Source organism: Artemia franciscana, chromosome 16, assembly GCF_032884065.1.
Source record: "Artemia franciscana chromosome 16, ASM3288406v1, whole genome shotgun sequence".
NCBI classification, from domain to species: Eukaryota; Metazoa; Arthropoda; class Branchiopoda; order Anostraca; family Artemiidae; genus Artemia; species Artemia franciscana.
This window is the reverse complement of record NC_088878.1, coordinates 898,128-924,568: the sequence shown is the minus strand read 5'-3', so window position 1 is coordinate 924,568 and position 26,441 is coordinate 898,128. Positions and strand designations below refer to the sequence as shown.

The window sequence follows — 26,441 nt, the reverse complement described above, 5'->3', positions numbered from 1 at the left end:
TTGCTGTCCCATTGTCTTTGCATATAAATAGATTGTCAGGTTATCCCCCTGTTTCCCCCGGTGTCCCCGTTGTAGTTGTGTCCCTGTGTCCCGGTCGTCATTTAGCAATCAACAAAGCACCGGGACACAGGGAGTATAAATGACGACCAGGACATAAGTAAAAAAAAAAAAACTATCTATATATATAAAAATAAGTTGTCTGTGGATCTGTGGATCGTGGATCAGGTGACGTCACCTGAAAAAACTGGATCAGGTGACGTCAAAACTGAAAAAACTAAAAAAAGGCAAAAACTACAAAAAAAACTAAAAACTAATAAAAAAGCTAAAAACTAAAAAAACTAAAAAAAAGGCAAAAACTACAAAAAAACTAAAAACTAATAAAAAAAATAAAAAAGCTAAAAAACTAAAAAAACTAAAAAAAGGTAAAAAACTAAAAAAACTAAAAACTAAAAAAAAACTAAAAAAGGTAAAAACTAAAAGAACTAAAAAAGAAAAAAATAAATGACGACACTCAAAGAGAAAGCGACCAGGACAAAAGGAATGTTCGATTAGCAATCAACAAAGCACCGGGACACAGGGAGTATAAATGACGACCAGGACACAAGTAAAAAAAAAAATTAACAAAACTAAAAAGAAGGTAAAAACTACAAAAAAACTAAAAAGAAAAAAAAACTAAAAACTAATAAAAAAACTAAAAAATCTAAAAATCTAAATAAACTAAAAAAGAAAAAAAAAGGAAAAAAATAAAGGAGAAAAACAAAACTAAAAAACGAATGTATATACAGACCGGTACACCGGGATACAAATGACGACCGGGACACAGGGAATATAAATAACGACCGGGACACAGGGACACAACTACAACGAGGACACCGGGGGAAACAGGGGGATATAAATGACGACCAGGACAAAAGGAATGTTCGATTAGCAATCAACAAAGCACCGGGACACAGGGAGTATAAATGACGACCAGGACACAAGTAAAAAAAAAAATTAACAAAACTAAAAAGAAGGTAAAAACTACAAAAAAACTAAAAAGAAAAAAAAACTAAAAACTAATAAAAAAACTAAAAAATCTAAAAATCTAAATAAACTAAAAAAGAAAAAAAAAGGAAAAAAATAAAGGAGAAAAACAAAACTAAAAAACGAATGTATATACAGACCGGTACACCGGGATACAAATGACGACCGGGACACAGGGAATATAAATAACGACCGGGACACAGGGACACAACTACAACGAGGACACCGGGGGAAACAGGGGGATATAAATGACGACCGGGACAAAAAAACTAAAAAGAAATAAAAACTAAAAACTAATAAAAAAAACTAAAAAATCTAAAAATCTAAATAAGCTAAAAAAGAAAAAAAAAGGAAAAAAATAAAGGAGAAAAACAAAACTAAAAAACGAATGTATATACAGACCGGGACACCGGGATACAAATGATGACCGGGACCCGGGACACAGGGAATATAAATGACGACCGGGACACAGGGACACAACTACAACGGGGACACCGGGGGAAACAGGGGGATAACCTGACAATCTATTTATATGCAAAGACAATGGGACAGCAAAGAATGTTGTATATTCGCAAGTTTTACGTAGTTAAAACCATATATATATATATATCTATATTCACAGGTGGGACATAGGGACACAACTACAATGGCGCGTAACTATTATGGCGCGTAACGACTTACGCGCGCGGGGGGGCTTGGGGGGGGCGCGAAGCAACCCCACCAACTAGGTGTTGGGGTGGCGCGAAGCGCCACCCCAACAGCTAGTATATATATATATATCACTTCATTTGTATGAAGTAAATGCTTTACATTTTAAATGTTTAATATTATGAGATATGTTCATAGTCCTCTCCAACCGGGCTATAGAGCCTTTGTGGGGATTTGTACATTGTTGTGTAATTAGCGACGAAGACCACACTAACTTTCCATCAAAAACACCAAAAACAAAAAGAACAATAGGGAATTTCTCAAGACAGTGGGAAACAAATTCTATTCACTATTTACAGAAAACCAACACAAAACAATAGATATTTACATTTTGATTCAAACCACCCCCCACAAGTTAAAAGAGGTGTCGTAATATCTCTCGTCGATCGTGCCCTAAATATTTGTTCTGATTCCTACATCACAGCTGAACTAGACTTCCAAGGACATACTTTGGAAATGGGTATCCTCTTTTATTTATTAATAATACAATTAACCGTAGACTGAAAAGACACTCCCGTAAAATCGACTATAATTTACATGGGAGAATCCCGATAAGCCTCAAAACATAACTTACTTCCCATATATCCCAAAAATCACTGGGAATATTAGAAAAGTTTGCACACAAAATACTCTATATGTTATATTTACCAATAATTTGAAAATCATAAATCTCCTAAATTCTGGTAAAGATAAAACTCCAGTTACTCGCCAAAGAGTTGTCTATCAAATACCATGCGACTCTGGTAAATTCTATGAAGGGAGAACTCACCAAAATTTCGAGAAACGCCTACAACAGCCTAAGGATGATATCACCGAAACTTTGAATTCTAATATTACTAGCCGTGTTTTTGAAAATCCTGGCCACAAAATACTTTTTGAAGAATCCGCCATTATTAGCAATGACCTAGGCACAAAGCAAGTAGTTCGAGAAGCAATTGAAATCAAGCTTAAGATTAATAATAATATTTCCTTAAATAGGGACTTGGGAGAATATTCACTAAATGCTCTACACACAAATTTAATCAAAAATGACGTTACGAAAAATTATAAAAAACAAATAGATATTAACACAAAACCTGTCACAAATAAGACCTATGGGATCAGCTGCCGAAAAACAAGGGTGGCATTAAAAACGTGTTTTTAAATCATTCTCTTTCAGTTCAATGAATTGCCTCGCTTCATTACAATTTATTTATCAGTTCTGGTTAAACTTCGCTTCGAAGGATGCTGGGACTCTTGAACAGTTTTCCATTTTAGTTTTATTGATTTTATCCTGTGGTGTTTCTTCTTATATGTTTTTGTATTGCTGAAGACGGCCCTTGGACATGGGCCGAAATATTCATTCTAATTTGTTCCCCACCGTTTTGAGAAATTCCATATTGTCTTTCTTGTTTTTGGTGTTTGCTGTGTAATTATTGTACTGTTACATGGAAAATAAATCTATATATCTATCTATCTATCTATCTATCAATCTATGTCGGTTCTAAAGGCAATCTTTGACTTTCAAGATTGTAGCTCGGTTAAAATTTCTGAAACTTTCAATTAAGAAAGATAGATAAAAATAGAAAACTAGATAGATAGATAGAAATATAGATAAAACTAGAAAGATAGATAAAAATAGAGAGATAGATAGATAAAAAATAGAAAGATGGATAGATAAAGGGAAAGACGAACCTGAACAGGAATTACAAGCATAAACAGCTTCTTATCCCTTTCTGACAGAATATGTTTCACGAATGCCCATCCAGTTCCAATTAGTATAATTGTAATAAAAAGAACTGCTCCCTTCAAACTAAAAAGAAATCAATTTAAAAAAAAAATTGAACAACAGCAACAAATGAATCACTGTAAAAAATAAGCGAGACTAAAACGTTACATAACAAAACTAAATTCAACGAATTTTATTACGGCAGGTCTATGTTGCTTTGGTAAAATTCTATATGAAATGTTTTGGTCTGTCTTAGGAAGTAGTTAAAAAAAGTGACATCAAACTTTCAGAATTGACTCCAAAGACTCGATGATCCCCTGGGAAGATGTTTTGCGAAATTGAAGAAATGAATCACTCTGTCAAAAATAAAAGAAACAAATACATTACAAGACAGTTTCCAAATACCGCTAAAATGCCTGAAAATAATCGAACAAATGATTAGAAAAAAAATTAAAAGGGAAAAATGGCTTTAATTTAAATAAAGCAGTGGAAGAAAACAAAAGATAAAAAAACAACAAAACTTTAAATAATAAAACTACCGAGCAGATGTTTAATAATCGTAGCTGGTTGTAGAATGCCTCAAAATTAAATAAGTTTAGTTATTTTGGCTAAAATTTCACGATAAATTGATATGGAACTGGTTTTAAATTTGATTGTTTTTAAGCGTAAGTGGTCCATAAATACAGTTATTAGTTTTAGAAATTGAAGATATTACTACAATGGACGAAGAGGAGATAGAATTAATTTAAAAAAGTGAGAGAGGTAAAAACCGTCTAAACAGAAAAACATGGATCACAAGAAGAAAAAAACTAAAAAAAAACATAAATCAAATGCTGCGAAATGGCTAAGGTAAATCGGTTTTACAGTAGTTTATTTTACGTGTGACAATAAAACCGGATTTTTCGAAACTTAATTGCGTAGTAATCGGTGTGATCTGATCATTTGAAATAGAGCTCGGTATAATTTTGACTTAGTATAATTTAAAAAAAGCATACACCTAATACTACGAGATTACAGTAATTTATTTTATTTGATTATAAGATTAAGTTTCTTAATACTAATAACGTGGTCATACTAATACTAATAGCGTTGCAGAAAACTCTTCTCAACACTCTTTCTACTAATACGAGACACCCTCTTGAACTAGAGTATGCTATGCTTGATAAGGCTATAAAGAAGAGCGTCCGTGCTGATAAAAACCGTAGCCTTGAACAAAAAACTCAGAGGGCTGAAGAAGCTACTAGACGGGGAGACTCTCGGTCAGAGTACCGCATCACCAATGAGATAGTTGAAAAACGTCCAAAGACAGAACTTGTCAAAGATGAGTTTGGATGACTTCTTACTGACCCTGATAAAGTGAGCGAAGCCTGGGCGACGCACTTCAAAAAGTTGTTAAATAGACCACCACCTGATAATCCTCCAGATATACCAGACAAGCCATTTTTAAATCTAGCCGTCGATATTATAGTACCCTCTGGTGTACTATCACCAAAGGCTTTGGAAGATTCTCCAATACTACGATATTCCTGGTAAGCTCATTCGAATCACTGAAGCCTTCTGCCTCCTGACTGGATGTCAGGTGCGAAATATTTCAATATTCTATCAGCCACGCGAGAGAAATGTCGATATTTAAGGTGTTGGGTGATCAGCAAGCAGCAGAAGGTTTGACAAGGCAATTTGATGTAATCAATCCTGCTAAATACTAAAATCAACGTTATATAGTTGACAAATGGCTGCTACATCCTCATTTCATTCAATCCCCTAAAAATCGATCACAACTGACAAAAAATTCCCTTACAATCAATGAAAATACTGAAACTACTCCAATATTGCTCAATCATTGGCCAATCTATAGAAACTTCAAGTATGTTCAATATTCTTTTTCCAAAACTGTTTTATATTTTACAGCTCAGTTGTAATCTTTGAAAATTGACGAAAAAGACAACTCAATTTATGGTCTATTGGGGAAAATCTTGATCCTTCTTGGAAATTAACCCCCACAAGTTGTATTATTATTAATGGACTTGATATGAAATTTACTGTTCTACAAACACAGTGACCTAGAAATTCCTTAGGCTTTCTAGTTTTTGAACTATAAGCAAAGAAGCAGAGTGACTGAATTTTTAGCTTTGACAGCCACAGGCATGTATTCAGTATACATGTGTCTGTCCTGGTAGATCTCTACGACTTAACTAAATAAAAAATCTCCGTCAAAGCAATAAAATCTATGGACGAGCATTCTGTTGCTTCTTGAATCGAAGCTGATGCATGAAATACACTTATTGACGGTAAGTTTTATGTGTGAAATTTATACTAAGTTAGAAATTCCCCAAATGGAATATCCAAAAAAATGGAATGGAAACCTTTCCCACTCATCTTCTTGTAAAGGAAACCTTTACTACTCTTAATCAGCAAGAAAAGTTTGCTAATATGCACATAAAGCAAAAAATGCGGGTGATAGCATCTCATGGGTTTGCCAGTTGGTCGGGATGTTCCTATTTCAGATTTTTTTACGATCTGGCTTTTTTGAGTCTACTGAATGTGTCCGTAGACTCAGTAGAATCTTGACCATATTTCGGTTTCAAATTTTTTTCTGAGCTGCAAGTGGCAATAAGGCTGATAAGAAGATAGGGTACCAGAGAGTGGTTCCCCACTCTCCCTCTAATCCAGCAATCTTGGAAAAGGTCATTAAGACTTTCAATAAAATTGCCAGATAACTTGGACTAAGTTAAACTATTGTCACAAATGCAACCAGGCTGCATATGAAATTGTTCATGCCTTATGGGTGAAAAATTCTGCAGCACATTCTGACGTGGTCCTCAAAATGGGTGGTCTTTGTATTTTAATAAATTTTACACGTGCGATTGGCCACGAACTGAAGTGCTCTGATTTAGAAGAGCTGATGAGACTGGAATTCTACTAGAAGGAACCACAAACAAAGTGATAAGTGGGAAACTGTATCATAAAGCCTTTGTTGTTCACACCTTATTCCTCGAGAATATATCTGTTTGTACTGGGAACCTTCTGAAGATTTTGTGTACCAAATGAGACGATTCACTGAGCATTACTATTTTCGAAGAAATTGGAGAGTTAGCGCAGAACTTAAAATCTCAAGAGAGGATACTCCGATTGATAAAAACCTTCAGTGACTTAGGCAAAAACTTGCCACATTATCACCATGGTTGGAAATGTTTGAGAATTCCTGTGGAAGCTCAAGACCCAGTAGGTTCTGGAAACAGTACAAAAAAAAATCATGCTAATTTTGTGGCTGTTTTAGCGTAGTGACCTTACTGGAGTGGACCAAATCCTTCCTTATTTAGTTACATGTGGTCACTATAAATGTGAGATATCCGCAGGAGTACACCAGGAATTCTGCAATTCAATTTTAATAGGCAAAATGCCACATTCAATCCCATATCCCGTGATCATGCAATATAACCTATGCGAAGATTATAATTTGGATGCACAGACCATGGGTGGAATGACAGGGATTACCATGAATGAAATGGAACTTGTGAGCTGGACTCAACTCTCCCTTTTTGCAAAGCAGTCTCAGCTGCATCCAGTGAGAAGCTGCGTAATATGCCTCAAAGTGACTTTGATGTCACACACCACGAGAATCGCCCTTCTTATAGCAGCACAAAGCTGTTCTTAAAGTGAAGTCTTTTCTGGAATCCAGGTTCATTCTTTTCTCCTGTACTTAGATATGCTTGACGGCTTGGCTGGTTGCCAAAACACTAGGATCTCAATACACATCTGTAGCCTCTAGGTAGACACTCAAAGATAGATGATTGAAACTTGATGCTATCAAAGTCCAAGGCAAAGGCAAAGCTGACTGAACAGACCATGGGTGGAATGACAGGGATTACCATGAATGAAATGGAACTTGTGAGCTGGACTCAACTCTCCCTTTTTGCAAAGCAGTCTCAGCTGCATTCAGTGAGAAGCTGCGTAATATGCCTCAAAGTGACTTTGATGTCACACACCACGAGAATCGCCCTTCTTATAGCAGCACAAAGCTGTTCTTAAAGTGAAGTCTTTTCTGGAATCCAGGTTCATTCTTTTCTCCTGTAATTAGATATGCTTGACGGCTTGGCTGGTTGCCAAAACACTAGGATCTCAATACACATCTGTAGCCTCTAGGTAGACACTCAAAGATAGATGATTGAAACTTGATGCTATCAAAGTCCAAGGCAAAGGCAAAGGCAAAGCTGATTGAACTTTTTTGACGAATTAGAAAGCTTGCTCCGTGTGCTGCAAGTAGATTTAAATGTCTGTCTCTCTTGATGCTTTCAAGACTGGATGAAAGTAGTGATAAATGCTTTTAATAGGACTTGAGTTGTACCCTAATGAGGAAGATATTAGAGTTGTGTTGCACAAGGACTGCTTCAAAAGGAGTATCGGTATTGTAATTGTTGATGTGAATGACACAGAGATTGTTGTCGTTTTGCTATATCATACCCCTCAAGAACCATTATAAACTATTATTCGGATAAATGAAAAATGGAAAGATTTTGTGAATATTCAGTGCATACACTTCAACTTTGCAGGGATTTACCAAACAATCTAGTTTTTTCTATGTGCCCTCTTCATATATCTTGAGCTGTGATACAGTTGGTTTTATGTCTTCTAAAGGAAAAAGAGTGGCGCCCGAGAAATGGGGATTGCAGGAAATGCTTGTGAAAGAGATAGAGAGGTCAAAACTTGATCCTTCTGTGCAAGAGAGCTTTCTTTTTACTTGCTTGGAAGTCACAGTCACCATACATGGTAAATATCAACACCTATTTACCTCTCCAGAAGACTTTCGAGTACAATTATACCCTCGAAAGCTGGAGCTTATATATAAAGCTAAAAGTGCCATGTTATGCGCGTTTATTTCCATTCGGACTTTTTTTTTTACAAGCAAACCAACCAAAGCCACAAATTCTAGATCCCCTATATTTTTTATGGACATTCCAGGATGATGAGGTTAGGCCAGATGCGTCCACCCTTAAGACATTCCCAGATAGTGTGGTTCCTGTTGACTGCGCGTGCAAGCGATATACAGGAAATTGCTCGTATGTGGGAAGTAGACCTTCTGATTTACTTTGTGGCTGCGGTGGAAAATGTTTGAATGCTTTTTTTATGCTCTATAATTAATTTTTCTAGCTCTGTAATTTCCAAAGTTTCTTATATTTATAATCTAGACTCGGGTACAAAAATCTGACATGCTGAGTATATTTAAAAGTTTGATTGTTATTAAATATATTACGCGAAATAGCTTGTGGTTGCCATTAGAAGTAGTCATAGTATAACCTGTATAATCATAGCAAGTATTTTTTTTTGTGACTAAAAACAACCAATTTGCAAGCTCAAAGCTCATCAGCATTGCAGGGCACTCGTAGTCACTGGTATTGATTGCCCTAGGCTGCACGATCATTGCTGAAATTTTTTGCAGAACTTATTTTCTAAGAGCCAAAAGCGTGTTTTTTGTCAAGATTGAAAGACTAGCACCATCCAGTGGGGGATGTACCATTCATTTTCGTAATTAGCACTATCGCTTGCCACATATTTCGTCGTCAAATATTCTCCAGCTCACTGATCACCTACTAGTCACATTTTCGGCTAGTGGTTCTCAGACTAGAAGGAGTTTATATACTTCGAATAACAAACATGATTGACGAGGAAATTGTCGTAAAAAATTTATTTTTGGGTGGATAGATCTTCAGGATAGAGCACAAACTTAAAAATGTTGTACGAAGATTCATATTCGTCAATTCTAGAGCCCAATTGTCAAGAGAAAATAAGTAGGGGAGGGCAAATAGACTTCGAATATTGACTTTTGAGAAGCGGCATAGATAAATTGAAAGACGCTATGTTCATAAAAAACTGTAAAAATAAAAAGATGAAATCGTACTGTAATATTTATTCGACTAGTAGTTTTTTCCAAATCACTGGAAAAAATAGAAGGAAAAATATGTAAAGAAACTAAAATAAGAATACAAAATACATACAGATGCGTGACATAGTACAAAACTGCCCAGGCCTCAATATGATAGCCATCCCGTCTGATAAATGTGTAATTCAAACCATGTAGGGCCAATGAAACAGCCTTTAGGAACACCAAAAGGGCCATCAAGTAGTGGATCTTATACACTTCCTGCTTACTGAAAAAAGGATATCAAAATTAAATTATTGTTTAGACAACCTTCAAAATGCCATTAGGTTGTAAACTAGGTTTCTCTCCAGCGTTGCCAACGCTGAAAATTTGTACCTTTTTTGGCCAAATTCAGAGGTCCTGGTACAATCTTGCACATTCTGCGGCAAAATCCAAAATTTCCCATACATATCAGTTGCAATTGCAACCAATCTTTCTTTTATAGCGAACAGTCTATCAGTGCGTCTGAACTTACGATAAGTTCAAGCATAATTGCCAATTTACAGAAAGAAAATAAAAACCCATTCCTTATCAAAAAAGAAGAAGAGAACGAAACAAAACTGATAAATGTCAATGAATATTGTCAATATCAATGATAAATGTCAATAGAACAATAATGTCAGGTCCATCAGAAATGATTCAGAGAGCCAAATTTGACTTAGCCTTTTTTTTAAGAATAGTTATTTTAAGACTTCGGGGCCTCCACAATTCTAAAATATCTCATTTGAGTAGCTGGAAATCAAATAAATTTCAAAGAAGTTAACAAAAGATCCGCAACAAGCCGCTGTGGATTTTATTCTAAAGACTTTTTGGTTTTCGCAAAAGTGAACGTCGTATGATCATCAACCTACCAAAATTTTACATGTAAAACGGAATTTCTCAGTAAACAGAAAAGAAAAGAAGGAATTTACCTCTATCGTCAAAATTTGGCAAGACAAATATTGACAGAGACAAGTTTTCAACATAAAGTGACCAAGTTGTCAAACTGACAGAGACTGAAAGAAAAGAGAAGAAAGTGAAACAAAAACTGAAAAAAAGCGAAAATGCCGACAGAAAGAAAAAAAATATCTTTGCTGTCGGCAAGACTGTATGCAGAGGGTGGGGGGATAGGAGTTTTGACCCCCCCCCACAAAAAAATTGTCCGACTCGTAAAAACGTAGCAAAAACGCATATATGATTTTTTGATGCGTTTTTAAGCTTTTATAACCCCTCCTCCCGGATAAAATCATGGGTACGACCTTGGCTGTCGGTATAAATCCAAATTTAGCAAATAGACTGTCTTTTTTGTAGACAGAGCTTCTTTAACCGACCTCAACATTAAGTTCTTAAATCAAGTACTAATATTTCGTATGCATTACATTCATAAATCATTTCGTGTTTTTAGCTGTAGGCTGAAACTTTTCTAGCATGTAGGAGGATCTTCTTATCCTTAATAAACATTTCAAATTTGTGGAAATTTCGGCTTAGTACACGGGTTTATTCATTCTCGAAACTTTACACTTTTTGGTTTTCTTTCATAATCTATCTATTTAACATACTTTCCTATCCAAACCTTTAGAGGACTCATGTTTACCCACTAAAGCTTAACAATTACAGCAAAATAGCAAGTCTTACTTAAATTAAGATCTACCCGTACCTGCACTTAAGGCAGCGATTGTTAACCTCCAAACTAACCGACCAGAGACAAGGCCAAAGCTTATTTAGGGATGGTCTGTGACTTACAGCCACCTTATCTAGGGACTAGCTAAGTTTTTTACGTTGTCTTCTTTTTTGCCCTAGGTTGCGGTCACAGCACCATACTTCAAGAAGGAGCATGGTGCTATACTCCAAGTGTAGCACTTGGAGCATCCCTTTTAGTTACGTCGTCTTCCCTTTTGCTCTAGGTTGCGGTCCCAACACCATACTTCAAGAAGGAGTATGGTGCAATGCTCTAAGTGTAGCACTTGGAGCATCCCCTTTAGTTACGTCGTCTTCCCTTTTGCTCTACGTTGGGGTCCCAACGCCACACTTCAAGAAAGAGTATGGTGCAATACTCCAAGTGTAGCACTTTGAGTATTCTCTTTAGTTACGTCATCTTCCCTTTTGCTCTACGTTGGGGTACCAGTGCCACACTTCAAGAAAGAGTATGGTGCAATACTCCAAGTTTAGCACTTGGAGCATCCCCTTTAGTTACTAGGTTGCGGTCCCAAGACCATACTTCAAGAAGGAGTATGGTGCAATGCTCCAAGTGAAGCACTTGGAGAATCCGCTTTAGTTACGTCGTCTTCCCTTTTGCTCTAGGTTGCGGTCCCAAGACCATACTTCAAGAAGGAGTATGGTGCAATGCTCCAAGTGAAGCACTTGGAGAATCCGCTTTAGTTACGTCGTCTTCCCTTTTGCTCTAGGTTGCGGTCCCAACACCATACTTCAAGAACGAGTATGGTGCAATGCTCCAAGTGTAGCACTTGGAGCATCCCCTTTAGTTACGTCGTCTTCCCTTTTGCTCTAGGTTGCGGTCCCAACACCATACTTCAAGAAGGAGTATGGTACAATGCTCTAAGTGTAGCACTTGGAGCATCCCCTTTAGTTACGTCGTCTTCCCTTTTGCTCTACGTTGGGGTCCCAGCGCCACACTTCAAGAAAGAGTATGGTGCAATACTCCAAGTGTAGCACTTTGAGTATTCTCTTTAGTTACGTCGTCTTCCCTTTTGCTCTACGTTGGGGTACCAGCGCCACACTTCAAGAAAGAGTATGGTGCAATACTCCAAGTTTAGCACTTGGAGCATCCCCTTTAGTTACTAGGTTGCGGTCCCAACACCATACTTAAAGAAGGAGTATGGTGCAATGCTCCAAGTGTAGCACTTGGAGCATCCGCTTTAGTTACGTCGTCTTCCCTTTTGCTCTAGGTTGCGGTCCCAACACCATACTTCAAGAAGGAGTATGGTGCAATGCTCCAAGTGTAGCACTTGGAGCATCCCCTTTAGTTACGTCGTCTTCCCTTTTGCTCTAGGTTGCGGTCCCAACACCATACTTCAAGAAGGAGTATGGTGCAATGCTCCAAGTGTAGCACTTGGAGCATCCCCTTTAGTTACGTCGTCTTCCCTTTTGCTCTACGTTGGGGTTCCAGCGCCACACTTCAAGAAAGAGTATGGTGCAATACTCCAAGTGTAGCACTTGGAGCATCCCCTTTAGTTACGTCGTCTTCCCTTTTGCTTTAGGTTGCGGTCCCAACACCATACTTCAAGAAGGAGTATGGTCCAATGCTCCAAATGTAGCACTTGGAGCATCCCCTATAGTTACATCGTCTTCCCTTTTGCTCTAGGTTGCGGTCCCAACACCATACTTCAAGAAGGAGTATGGTGCAATGCTCCAAGTGTAGCACTTGGAGCATCTCCTTTAGTTACGTAGTCTTCCCTTTTGCTCTACGTTGGGGTCCCAGCGCCACACTTCAAGAAAGAGTATGGTGCAATACTCCAAGTGTAGTACTTGGAGTAGTCTCTTTAGTTACGTCGTCTTCCCTTTTGCTCTACGTTGGGGTCCCAGCGCCACACTTCAAGAAAGAGTATGGTGCAATACTCCAAGTGTAGCACTTGGAGCATCCCCTTTAGTTACGTCGTCTTCCCTTTTGCTCTAGGTTGCGGTCCCAACACCATACTTCAAGAAGGAGTATGGTGCAATGCTCCTAGTGTGGCACTTGGAGCATTCCCTTTAGTTACGTCGTCTTCCCTTTTGCTCTACATTGGGGTCCCAGCGCCACACTTCAAGAAAGAGTATGGTGCAATACTCCAAGTGTAGCACTTGGAGTATTTTCTTTAGTCACGTCGTCTTCCCTTTTGCTCTAGGTTGCGGTCCCAACACCATACTTCAAGAAGGAGTATGGTGCAATGCTCCAAGTGTAGCACTTGGAGCATCCCCTTTAGTTACGTCGTCTTCCCTTTTGCTCTACGTTGGGGTCCCAGCGCCACACTTCAAGAAGGAGTATGGTGCAATAATCCAAGTGTAGCACTTGGAGTATTCTCTTTAGTTACGTCATCTTCCCTTTTGCTCTAGGTTGCGGTCCCAACACCATACTTCAAGAAAGAGTATGGTTCAATGCTCCAAGTGTAGCACTTGAAGCATCCCCTTTAGTTACGTCGCCTTCCCTTTTGCTCTACGTTGGGGTCCCAGCGCCACACTTCAGGAAGGAGTATGGTGCAATACTCCAAGTGTAGCACTTGGAGTATTCTCTTTAGTTACGTCGTCTTCCCTTTTGCTCTATGTTGCGGTCCCAGCACCATACTTCAAGAAGGAGTATGGTGCAATGCTCCAAGTGTAGCACTTGGAGAATCCCCTTTAGTTACGTCGTCTTCCCTTTTGCTCTAGGTTGGGGTCCTAGCGCCACACTTCAAGAAGGAGTATGGTGCAATACTCCAAATGTAGCACTTGGAGTATTTTCTTTAGTTACGTCGTCTTGCCTTTTGCTCTAGGTTGCGGTCCCAGCACCATACTTCAAGAAAGAGTATAGCACCTTTAAATGGATCTTTTGTCAGTTACTCTCAGTTTCAGTTACTTGGATTGTTCGGCTCGGATTCAAATTCACTACTAGTATTTTTTTTTTTTTTTTTTTTTTTGTGGTAATAACATTACTAAAAACACATTTTCATACAAAAGGAAAATGACCAAGCATTAAATAGACAAAGAGATCATTATACAACGACATATACACTGACAATTAACTTGTGCAGAAGAAGTTGGTTTCAAGCATGCTTTGAAATCTTTCGGTTGCGTTTGTCCATAAGTTTAGCAATGGCAATAGTAGGTTCTACTGCATCAAGACTACTGATGAGCTTTGAACTGCATGTCCTGAAGGGATATTTCAGTAGATAATTTCTGAGACCACACTGGCTAATGATGACAAAACGAAAAAAACAGCAAAGAATATATAAACAAGGATAAGACGAGCCAGTAAAAAATGCAGACTATAATACCAATACTTCGGTCAAGACCTCCGCCTGACTGTCCTCAGTGCACAATAATAAAATAAAAATTACTAATAAAAATCCAAGGATAATATAAAAAATCAAACTTTAAAACAAACACAAGAGCTTAAATATGACGACCCTCTCAATGTAACGGTGAAAGGGTAACTCAGAGAGAAACGATGATAATACAAGTCAGTGAAAAATGTAGACTATAATGCAACTATTTCCCTTTCACCGTAGAAGAGCGAGTTATGTCATATTTTATTAGTTCGGTGGATTGCAAGGATTTCGCTTAACAAGCTGTTCTTAGAGCTAAGCGATCTTTTCTGCATATTCTTTTGTAGGCTACTTGACAGCTCGACCTATCCTTATTTGACAAAAAGGAGAAAAGAAAATTTCGCATGATTATTAATACATAATAACAAGTAGTCAGAATTAAATTCGTATCGACAGGTCCGTTAGTTTCCGTTGACAGTCGATTTTCCGTTGACAATGTTTTTTGTTGATAGTTACATCAGTTAGTTTCAACTCAGTCAGTTGACTTTATGCTTATTGTTTCCTTTGGTTTTGCAATTATTTTATCCAAGTTCTTGTCACCCCTAGATATAACGAATCTGTTACTATCATCAATATCTATTGAAGACGTTTGGAGCGAAATTCGAACGGAAACTGAAAACACTAGTACCCCTTTTAAGTGATTCTGCCTCTTGAATTAATAAATGTCTGGTTTAATCACCTCAATATTTTCATGCAATTCCAGCAAGGCTACATACGAATGTTTTACATAAATATGAAGAAAGGATTAACTTAATATACATTACACTGAATTCTACTGAGCTCAATAATGTGCTCTATAACACTATGCTGTGTCTTACGCACTATAAGAATGTATTTGTGTGGACAGGAATTACTGAAGCGAAACAGTTGGCGAGAGCACACTAAGAGCTTCAAATAATATTACAAGCTTGTTTATTACGTTTTAAATCTGTACTTTATTTGTCGGAACTGTGTAGTTTAAAATAATAAATATTTTTGCCGCTTTAGTACTATCAAATTACATTGGCGAATGTGGTCTTTTTTTTTAAATGGGAATGCCCAGAGAGAGATTACATATGGGGCCGTCCTTGATTTGTCTCTGCCGCTTTGACTTTGCCAGTTTTCCTTTTTCAGTCAATTGAAACTCGCTATTTGTTGTCGTTAATCTTCCACCTATTCGTTGAAATTCGTATCGACGGTACAGTATCTTGATTTGTCTTTATCCTCAATCTTTGTCAACAGTTCTGTCAGTCCGTCTTTTAGTTACAACCTTGTAACTCAGTTGACACCTTTTGTAGTTGACTTCCACTTCTTGTTTTCTTTGATTTTCTACGTATTTTATCTAAATTCTGTGTCAACACTACATGGCTTTGGTTTAACCACTTTTCTTTTAGTTTTAGTTCTGCCAGTATGTTTCAACTTAGTTCAGTTGAAAAACCACTTTTTCCATTTTCTATCTATTTTTTAAAGACGAATATATGAGGGTCTATGAAAAGTTCGAGGGCCCGCAATATGACAGTATTTATGAGGTTGTTGATTACAAGTTTGTGACTGGTATTACACCTTGTCCGGATTAAGGTCATTCAATGATTTTCTACATTTTTTGCGAGGAGGGGGTCGGGAAAGAAGATTAATATTCGATTAATTTATTTTTTGTACGCATTACTGAATACCTGGTTGTATGGCCTTATTTGGCTTTATAAAACTCAATACTCCTAATTTTATTCCTATGCATGGGCTGAAGGCTGAAAATAAATACTTACCTACTCTTTGCTAGGCATGATATCCAAACAGCGAAGGCTAAGAAATAAAAAATTGAAGCACAGAAATACAACTTGGGCAAAGGCATTTCACCAGCTGACAAATAATTATCACCATTCATTTCAACTATTTCAACCTGAAATTAAAATAATATTCAATAAAATCTCTAGTTCTTCCCTTAATTTGTTCACTTGAAAACGCTAACCTATAAGAGGGCTTTATGGGAAGTCTAACAGATTTCAACTAATCCTTGATTATGCTAAGATCAACCTTTCATGAAATAATCTGAAGAAAAAATCGTATTCAATAGACCATCAATTATATGGTCGGGCATAGAAATACCAGGTTAGCTTTTATTGCGTGAAGATGTTTCACTCCTTCCAACTATTCCAATATGAAATAAATAGAAAATTCAGCCCCCTCTCCAAGGACAAAAGCAGACGGCTTTAATACCGGACCTAGGCCAGTGTGGATTTATCTCCCTTTTTCCTAGGTTCTACATAAAACTAAACCAGTATCATTTTAGCAAAGAACTTACTACATATTAATATATTTGAAATAATCTGTTAGTAATTTATTACCTTTACGCCTAAACATTGCAATAAGAATCATACTTGTACTAGCAAGAATTAGTCATTTCAAGCTAAACTAATAGCTGTCTTTTCATCTTTTTTATTACCGGTAAAAAAAAACAAAAAACATTTACTAGTACATTTACTTCAAAGCTTGAAAACGGAGTTTCTTTTAATGAAACTACGTCAAAAATTATGCCAACTTTATGCTGGGGCTACCAAAACTCATTTGGTCCCGCCTGAGAGGGCCTAAAACAAGGGTCAGAATAAGTAAGGTGCACAAAATAGAGGTAACTTCACCTTATCAGGGATAATTTCACCATTCGACGTAGAGATTTGGGGCCTATTCTAAAAAAAAAAAAAAAACGAATTTTCCTGAATCTCTGGATAATTTTTATTCAAATCATTAAGTAATCCTGTACAAGTGTCTAAAAGTAAATATATAGTCCATTCTAAGCTTTCTATTCTTGTGCCGCAAATGTAAAGGCAATAAGACGTAAACACTTTTTTTTCTTTAATCATGTAGGCACTCATATCAATCTCATCATCTGAAGAAGGAAACGCCCAGAAAATAGTAATTACGAAACATCTTTGTTCGCCCCTGATCATTAGTCATGAACCATGGTGGAGTGCTCATTTGGAGCTATATGTTGATTCCTCAAAGTGAAGGTCCAATAGGCACATAAAACTAGTACTAATATTAGCGGGAACTAACCGGAGCATCAAGGCACAGTAAGATTAACAAAGCTGTCCGTTCACCCCACTCTGCTCAGGGCTTGTATCTTTACTTCCTCAACCTCTCTCTTAATCAGAACTTTCTTCCCTCTCATGGTATTTTTACTTTCTACAAGCTTTTCTTTATGTGAATTCTCTTCCTATTACAATCAAGAACCCCCAAATTTTCTCTTGCCTTACTTAGATGGTCAAAAACATTCTTCATAGTATTTCAACCTTCATCCCTAGAACGTAATCTTGCCAACTTAGCTTTCTTTTACTGGTTCCAACCTGAACCCTCTTTTACTGTAGAACTAAGTGAACCAAAGCTATTTAAGCACCATATGAGATATACTAAAAAAAAAAACTAGTGCAGTTTCTTCAGATCTTAAAGTTTTTCTACTTAGAAGAAGGCAGACGTCAACCACGATGCATTGAACCCAATCATAGTGACGCAGGTCAAAGGATAAATGAACTGAAGATAATCAAAACGTTGCCAGGATAGATCTTTGGCGTTGGCAGGGGTGATCAAAGGCTGAGGTTGGCAGAAGGCTTCCTCCCAGTACCTTCGCCAAATAAAATCACAAAATTCCTGCCTTATTCCATGTTTATTTCACATAATTCCACCATTTTTGCGCTCTCTAAATTCACCCCCCCCCACCTTCCTCTTGTAGCAACTTTAAAAGTGGTTACCTAGGTCGGGGAAAGATGGGAATGAATGATCCAATTCAATATTTCCAAGGGCTAACACAAATGCTAAAGGGGGGGGGGAATTTAGGTCTGTATCCCTTCAACCAAAATTTCGAGAATCTCCCGTATTTTTTGGGGGGTCATTAACATTCTATTTACGAAGGATGAACTCAAAACCAAGATTGTCTACAAATTGAAGCAAATCAACGAGTACTTATGCTAAGTGATTTTTTAACTTTGAAGTTTTTCTATAGGTGATATTACTTTTATTGCATCCAGGAATTGCTTAAATCCACTTAAGTGACTTTTTAATTTGTAAGATTTTTTTTTATATTATTTTCATTGCATTCTCAAATTGCTTAAATTCGCTATACATATTTTACGGCCAAGTGTTTGATTTCCTCCTAAATCCAGAATATGGGCAGACTAGATTTTGCACGAAATTAAAATAGTAAATGGAGTCAGATTTGATCAGGGCGAAAATTTCGCCCCAGAAAATCAGAGATTTTGTATTTTGACCCCGAATCTGTGAATTTGCTTATAAACAGAAACAGAAATTTAATGGAATTAACCCCATTTTAAAATTCAAATCCTTATTTAGCAATCTTAAAAAAAAAAAATATCAGAAATAACCTTACTTTCTTGCTGAAAAAACTTTCTTCTGATATGATTATCAGTTGTAATTCAAAAATAATAGCCTATATTTTTGTTTTGTTTCTATGGATTGGGTGATATTTTTTGGTTACTTTTCAGGCTATTTTTATCTTGTGTTCCATACTTTCATACCATTATGGATAAAAATATTGGGGGTTGTTTCCACAGTATTTCTATACAATGCAAGAACAGTTAAGACTGTTAGGTTAGATTTTATAGATGAAAGGTGATAGATTTCTGAAAATTGTACCTTTTTGCAATTTAGTTGGGGCTATAGGAAAATAAATACATCCCAAAGAATATAGGTAACTGACAGGAGTGAAAACTGAAGCTAGTGTCAACAAAAACACAACACCATCTAACGTTTGACGATACTTGGCAATTTTTTCCTGTGCAATGATAAAATGACTAATTTAATTTGTGTCGTTGGTAAAATAAGTATCGGACCACAGTTTCTGACAGAAAAACGATTACAAAACCTGAAAAAATACCAATGTCACCAAACCCTAGTGGCGTTGATGAGTTTTTTTATGGACACTAGCGCCAGTTTGAAAATAGAAGAGCAGATTTTAAGAAAAGGACTCTTTCAAGAAAGAGAGGGAGATAGCTAAGTTCTGAGTGAAATGAAACCAGCACACACAGCTGTGTTGTCATAGATGGTACTAGTGTTCGTATAATTTAAAGTACCAAGGACATCAACAAACAAGTTTTGACCCCGTGAGTACATCTTGGCTCTATTCAGAACTAAAGCCCGTGATTTTCAAAGATTTCCTTTTGGCTGCTCAGAAACTATGAAGTTTGCAGGAGAGTACCACATTTTCGTTTTAGAAAAAACATTAAACGAAACTATAGGTTAAATGTACTTTTATGTACTTTTAGTCTTTCAAAATTAAGAAGCTAACAATTTATTGATTCTCGAAGAAAACTACACATTAAAAAGAAAGTTACACGTTTACAAGCAGTTTGATGTTATATGTTTTTAGCTTATTTTATTCCGATTTTTCCCCACGTGTTTTTGTTTACATTTGGCACCAAAAACTGCATAACGGTAAACACTGATCTTTTTTTCATTAAAAACTGAATGCTCTATTGTTTCTAAGTTTTACATGGTTATACATGTGTGTGCATGTTATGCATATTATACATGATTATACTACGTCATACATGGTAGTTGAAAATCCACTTATCTATTAGAACAATTAAACTTCAATTTCACTGTCATTGGCAATTTTAATTATAGAAATCTCTGCTAGGTTTCAGTTCTGTAATTTGGTAATTTCAGATGGGTACAAGCTATAGAATTTCAATACATAGACTTCTTTTATTTTGACTGTTAAAACAAACTGATTTTTTTGTTAGATTTTGGTTTTTATTTGAATTGATTCTTTTTATGCCTTTCATTTCCTTTTGCATAATTTTTTACTCATTGGCAAAGACCAATTTCATTATATTCCTTTTCAATATTTATCCGAACTTAATTTTATCAAATTTAAACTTATTTTATTTTGTAAATTTATATTCTTTTCTTTTTTATACTACCAAATTCTAGGAGAAAAGGAATTTATTTAGCTTAATTACTTAAGCAAGGTTTCCTAATGATATATTCTGTGTCAGGGTCTCTTCTGGGCGTCTCATTAGGTGATCAAGCCACTGAGACTTCTTTTCCTGATCATGGTAGAGACATCAAGGTTTTCCGAATATTTTCATCAGAAGCTACATTCAACATTTCCTTATAAATGTTTTGATCACTGTTGTCATACTTGTTTTTATTGTCATTATACAAAATAAACAAATCGATATCAAGTTACTTAGCATAAAAAGGTCCAATAAAAATTTGCCAAAGGCAAAACAGTAATGGAAGGAAAATGCTTATTCAAGGGTGACAGCTGAACTACCCAGGGACAGCTAGTCCCTTTTTGATGGACTAAGACCCTGCATCGCCAGTTTCGACTTTGAGGGTCTAGTGCTGTCATACTGACTTATTTTTACTTACCAAGACCATGATCCTTTAGAATTGGAAGCCTAAACTCCTCACAATACGTTCTTCTAGAAACTTCTACATATTGAAGTGTAGACTGTAGAGACTTAAGTGTTCTTTTACTGAATCCAAAAAAGCGTTACACACATCATTAAATTAAGCACCTTTTCGTAATTTCAATTAGCCTCAAATTAAGAGCCCAGTTAGGCAATCTAGGAGCATTGAGACAAGAAGAAGGGTATAAGACACTCACCGTAAGGGAAACAGGGGGAACACTACTTTTGTCGGTGACACAATGATGAAAGTTAAGGTTGTAAAGTCCTTGCTCAAACTTGGTTGGAATTCTGACAATAAACTAAAAGAGAATAAATATATGAGAGGTTTACCAATAAATCCACACTAAAATCCAAAATAAATTCCAATCTCACCAATTTGTCATTTGACAACTAATAATATAACTCATAAATAGACACAATAGAAAAAATTTACATTTTTTCTGAACATTAAATTAAACATTAGTTTTTCCCATATATTACTTTTACCCCATTTCTAGTTGGGCTAAAATCCATTAAAATGCCCCTCAAACTTGGGCATCATGCCAAGGGTGGGACCGGGGAAGAATCATATGGTTTTTCTATGGTAATAGGCATGGTCTTACCCAGAACGGAGGAGGGGGTTACTTGGTTTGAACCCCCCCCCCCTGAAATTTTGTACAACTTGTATAAAACTAGAAAAAATACACTTAGTACAGGTCCACACTAAGATTCTTTTTTACCCAAATCCAAAATAAAAGCCTCCCCAAACTAAAACTACTAATACTGCACTAACAATGTTGAACATTTCTTAGTCCTTGTATTACAGAATGACAGTAGGGTCTTCAGATTTTCACTGTACACTTTCACTAATATAAAAGGTAAAAACAAAACAAAAACAACGACATCTAGCCGATTCAGTTCTTGACAACAACTCTCTTTTTCTTCTCTTCGTTGAATAGTAGAAGACGTTTCTCTAAAGACCAACTCGGTTTTGAAAATTTTAAAAGCATCAACATACTAGCAAGGAACACACGCGGTAGATAAGGGAGGGGGGGTGGTCAGGCTCCGAGCTAGTCCCCACTTCAACAGTGTCTGAAACGGTTTATCTGTCAATCTCTGAACTTTCTTATACCGTTCCCGTGTTTTAAATTTTTTTTAACGGTAAGCCCCTCCACCATGAGATAAAATTCTGCATAATGATCCGTAAAATCCAGACGTATTACATATTCCTGATACCAACGTAACTAAACTTAGTTTTTTTTTTCAGTAAATTAGCTGTGTTTCAATTTCAGAATTGTCTGTTTATTTCAATAATTGCTGAAGCGACTTAAAAAACTTTTACTTCTCGTTGCAAATTGGTCATTCTTTGCTTCTTTAAAAAAAACTGCAATCTACCATGAGGTAAATATAATTTAAGTAAGATAACAAAGATTTAAGTAAAAAATAAAACAACTAATAGCAAAAAAACACAGGTAAATAAAAACACAAGTAAAAGACACAGTAAGACTAAAGCAGAGGTTACTAACCGATTTTGGGCCACCTAGGCATTTTTAAAATCCTGATGCCCCCTCATGATATCTTTAATTTTGTAATTTCAAGTTTTACGTGTATTCATCTGAAGGAAGCTTAAATCACCATTACCTTGGTATCTTTTTTGGGGTCGTCCTCTATGCATATTTTATACTAATAAAAAATATTATCAGAATAGTATACAATATATAACGTTATTGCAATACTATTATGCATCCTTTGTACTCTTTAAATACATTTAAATGTTACGTCATTCACAAGTAAAATTTATTTTTTCCAAATAGGGCTCTAAAGCATAGTCAGCCGAAGGGTAAATGTCCTGTCCATGATCATTGTTGTTGGTGAAGCTGTGTCATCCTCAAATGATTTGTTAAGCGGAGTCCCCCAGGGTAGCTGCCTGGGTCCAATTTTATTTTGTTTATTTAGCTTACTCCGTTCAGCATTCCATTGTCAAGATGTTCGCGGATGATGTAAAACTTTATCTACCAGTACGAGACCAAAACGATGTGCAGCTTTTACAGAAGGATCTTGACTCTCTGACTTATTGGTGCAAATCTAGTTCCATGTTCATAAACCCTTCTAAGTGTGGCGTTCTACACTATGCTCGTAAACTCCCACCTGTACATACTTACCAGCTGTCTGGCATACGATTCCCTTTTAAGGAAATAGTGCGTGACCTTGGCGTTTACTTTGATACCCAATTGAAATTTGATAAGCATGTTTCGGAAATTGTAAAGAATGTAAATTATCGTTTATCGTCTATAAAGAGAAGCTTCAGTAGGTTTAAGCTTCGTAATTTCTTACTACTATACAAATCAATGGTCCACCCTCTTCTTGAGTATAATACTTCTGTTTGGTTTCCATTAAGTCTAACGGATGAGCATAGGATAGAAAAGGTTCAGAGAAGGGCCACTAGATTGGTCCCATACCTTCAGCGCCTTTCCTATCCGCAGAGACTTTCTAGGCTTCAACTCTCATCATTGAAGTTTCGTAGACGTCGCAATGACCTTGTAAATGTGTTTCGTATAATTAAAGGAGTGGATGATCTTGATCCAAATTTATTTTTTAAATTTAGCCATTATCACTCTACTCGTCAGCATGATTATAAATTATATCCCCCAAAACCACCGAAAAAAATTGGTCAATTATCTTTCGTTAGTAGAGTTGCCGGACCATGGAATGGTTTGTCTTTGGAGGTTGTCGAGGCAGAGAGTGTTCGAATTTTTAAGAGTGCATTAGTAAATACGCCTTTTTATTTAGACGCTTCTGTTGTGCAGTTTCGTGTTATTTAGAAGTTTTGGCTGTTTAGTTTGTCGTTGGCAATTTACTTTAGATTAGTATTATGATTTTGTGTTTTTTATTTTTGCGACAAGCATTGATGCTTACTGCTATTCGTAATAATAAATAAATAAATAAATTAAGTTGCAAATAAATAAACAAAATTAAATAAGTTGCAAATAAATAAACAAAATTAAAGTTGAAACAATGAAACAAGCCACAAACTCATCTTTTCCACGCTGTTAGAATAAAAACAACGGTATCTAGTTTGACAATATTAGCTAAAAAAAAGTAACAACAATTAATTCCGTTCAAGTTGTGAAACTAAGTAATGTAAAATATGTTACTGTGAATGTCCAAAATCTGGCTAAAGTTAACACTGACCGGTGGATGTCCGAAATTCCTTTTTCTCTGCTTAGATCAATTAGCTTTTTCAGTCTTATGCAAGCTTTGATAGTAAAAGTTAAATTTAGGTTAGTTAGGGTTAGGTTAAATTAGGTTATACATATCAGAAATGGGCTAAAAACCTAACCTAACCTGTCACCATCAAACCTTGCATAAAACTGAAAAAGTTGACTGGCAACGCTGACTAAATCCCAGGAGAAAATAGATATTCCGGACATTCACCGGTGAATGTCAACATTCACCGATTTTGAACATTCACGGTTACATATATGTCTCACGTTGGTTTAATTTTTCATATTTTGACATTATAGAGATGGCGTTGGAGTATATGCAACACAATTTTTAGATAAAGAGTTGAATTATTTTCACCGTTAGATTTTCAATCTAATATGGGATATTTCTTATTGAGCACAAATAAAAAAATTCGATAGCAGAAATAGAACGTTCATTGCAGTAAGTTTCAAGGAGTTAATGGAATTTTTGGATTTGCATCAAAGGAAATGCTAGTCAAATTAACGTCTCTTTCCATAGAAAACTATTCCATATTTTTTTTCTCACTATTTTGTATCTGGCTTATTCCAGTCTTGACCATAATCCAAAATAATGTTGTATATCTTTTGCGTCCCACATTATACAGATGGTGATACTGCATTTTGAATAAAATTTAAGAGAGATTCAATTGGCGCTAAACAAGGCCAGCAACACATGTGCAGAAGTTTGGACAAGTTCCTTCTATTTCTATCCTCAATAGTAAAGTTTACAGAAGAAAATTCTGTTTTTTAAAGCAGTAATGACAAAAAGTCCATTTTCAGTCAAGAAAATTTCAAGCTTAATTTTTATATATAAGATTAATTTCTGTTCATGAAAATCAACGATACAAAACATACAATCGGCGACGATGGCGAGGAAAAGAGGCCAATAGACGAGTCATATAATACAGTCATGGTTGAAGTCGAAACAATTAAATTTATTTTCCTCTTTCGAGATCATAAGGATAGCAGTAGTTCCCTTCATCTTCTAGACAATTGCTCATCAGGGTAGCAGTAGTTTCTTTCATCTTCAAGACAGTGGCTGGTCGTTTTAGGTTTTAAAGTTGCTTCTTACTTGTCTTTGAAGAAATGTTTGAAGGGTAGCAGTAGTTCCTTTCATCTTCTAGACAATTGCTCATCAGGGTAGCAGTAGTTTCTTTCATCTCCAAGACAATTGCTGTTCGTTTTAGGTTTTAAAGTTGCTTCTTACTTGTCTTTGAAGAAATGTTTTTTTTCTGTTCGTTTATAATGTATCGAATATGTTAATTCTTCAATAAATTGAGTAAGATAATGAAAAATGTCAATTATAAATCAAAATTAAACAATTATGCAACCGGTGATGATGATGAGAAAAAGGCAGAAAGGTGAGGTAATAAGGAAAACGAGGGCTACAGAAATTAATCACTACGGTGGATCGAATATAGCTTGAATATAGTCAATTATCAAAGATGATTGCCAAACCAAAATCGTCATGGCAATATAAGCACAAAGCTGTGCTTGAATACCGTCAATTATTTTCTGGACAAATATATTAATACAACTGACAGATGACAAAGAAACTACAAAATTAAAAAAATTCGATTTCAAGAAAATTCACAGACATCTAGAGAAGTGGTTTCCATCTAATTTTAGGCCATGCCCCAAGGGATCTCTAGAATCCCAATGCCCCTTCGTTATGTTAAAATTTTGTTATTCAAAATGCTACGTGTATTCACACTCAAATGCATTTGAGTGTGACGTCTCCCTCATAAAAAGCATTTTTTTTTTTTTTTTTTTACAAAATTAAGCGTTCATGACCCATCAAAATATTGCCATGCCCCACTGGTGTGTCCTTCGCCCCATGTTGGGGATCGTGGATCTAGAGACTCACGGTAAAACAAGTTCTGATTACTATTTCACAGAGTTGAAGTACCAAGTACAGTGAATAAGAAATATGACTTCAGATTCGTTAAGTGGAAGCTTACACAACCATGCATATCTTAAAAATTAGGAAAAACCGGGAGCTCAATCTTAAATGAAATAGGCCTCCATAGTTTTAGGTAGTAGCGGGTGCTAAATAAAAAAAAAAGAGAAATTTGGGTGACAATCAGCAAAACACCAATATTTGGCAAGAAACAGCTTAAGAATATGCAACTTTCCTTTGAAGATTTATTTATCTATGAGAATGAACAGGTCATTAAAGGTGGAATTTTTACGGAAAAAAACTTTATAAAATTTAGCTAACTAATTTTGACTTTACTATCAAGATTGAACGTGGCAATGCTGACGAAAATATTGTGCTGCTCTAAGAATTTAATAATTTTGAAACAACCAAAAGACGAATCTTAGAAAATCACGATTTTCTGGTACGAAAAGACCTATGACGGGCTCAAAGGGTATTTTTTTTTATATCCCACCAAACCTACGCGGCTTGCAAATTGTTCAGAGTAAATCAACATGAATTTCAGACCATTTTTAGAATAC

General features: G+C 36.1%; 1 protein-coding gene across 1 annotated transcript in view; it reads right to left on the bottom strand.

The window, feature by feature from the left end:
- The window catches only part of LOC136036880 (protein GPR107-like), a 75,773-nt gene that overhangs the window by 22,355 nt on the left and 26,977 nt on the right, over positions 1-26,441 (bottom strand). Inside the window, exons 6-9 of the mRNA XM_065719222.1 lie at positions 20,955-21,056; positions 16,096-16,229; positions 9,433-9,585; positions 3,406-3,523 (exon numbers count right to left, since the gene is read on the bottom strand). Of these exons, the coding sequence (XP_065575294.1) occupies positions 3,406-3,523; positions 9,433-9,585; positions 16,096-16,229; positions 20,955-21,056 (507 nt within the window). The remainder of the gene's footprint in view (positions 1-3,405; positions 3,524-9,432; positions 9,586-16,095; positions 16,230-20,954; positions 21,057-26,441) is intronic.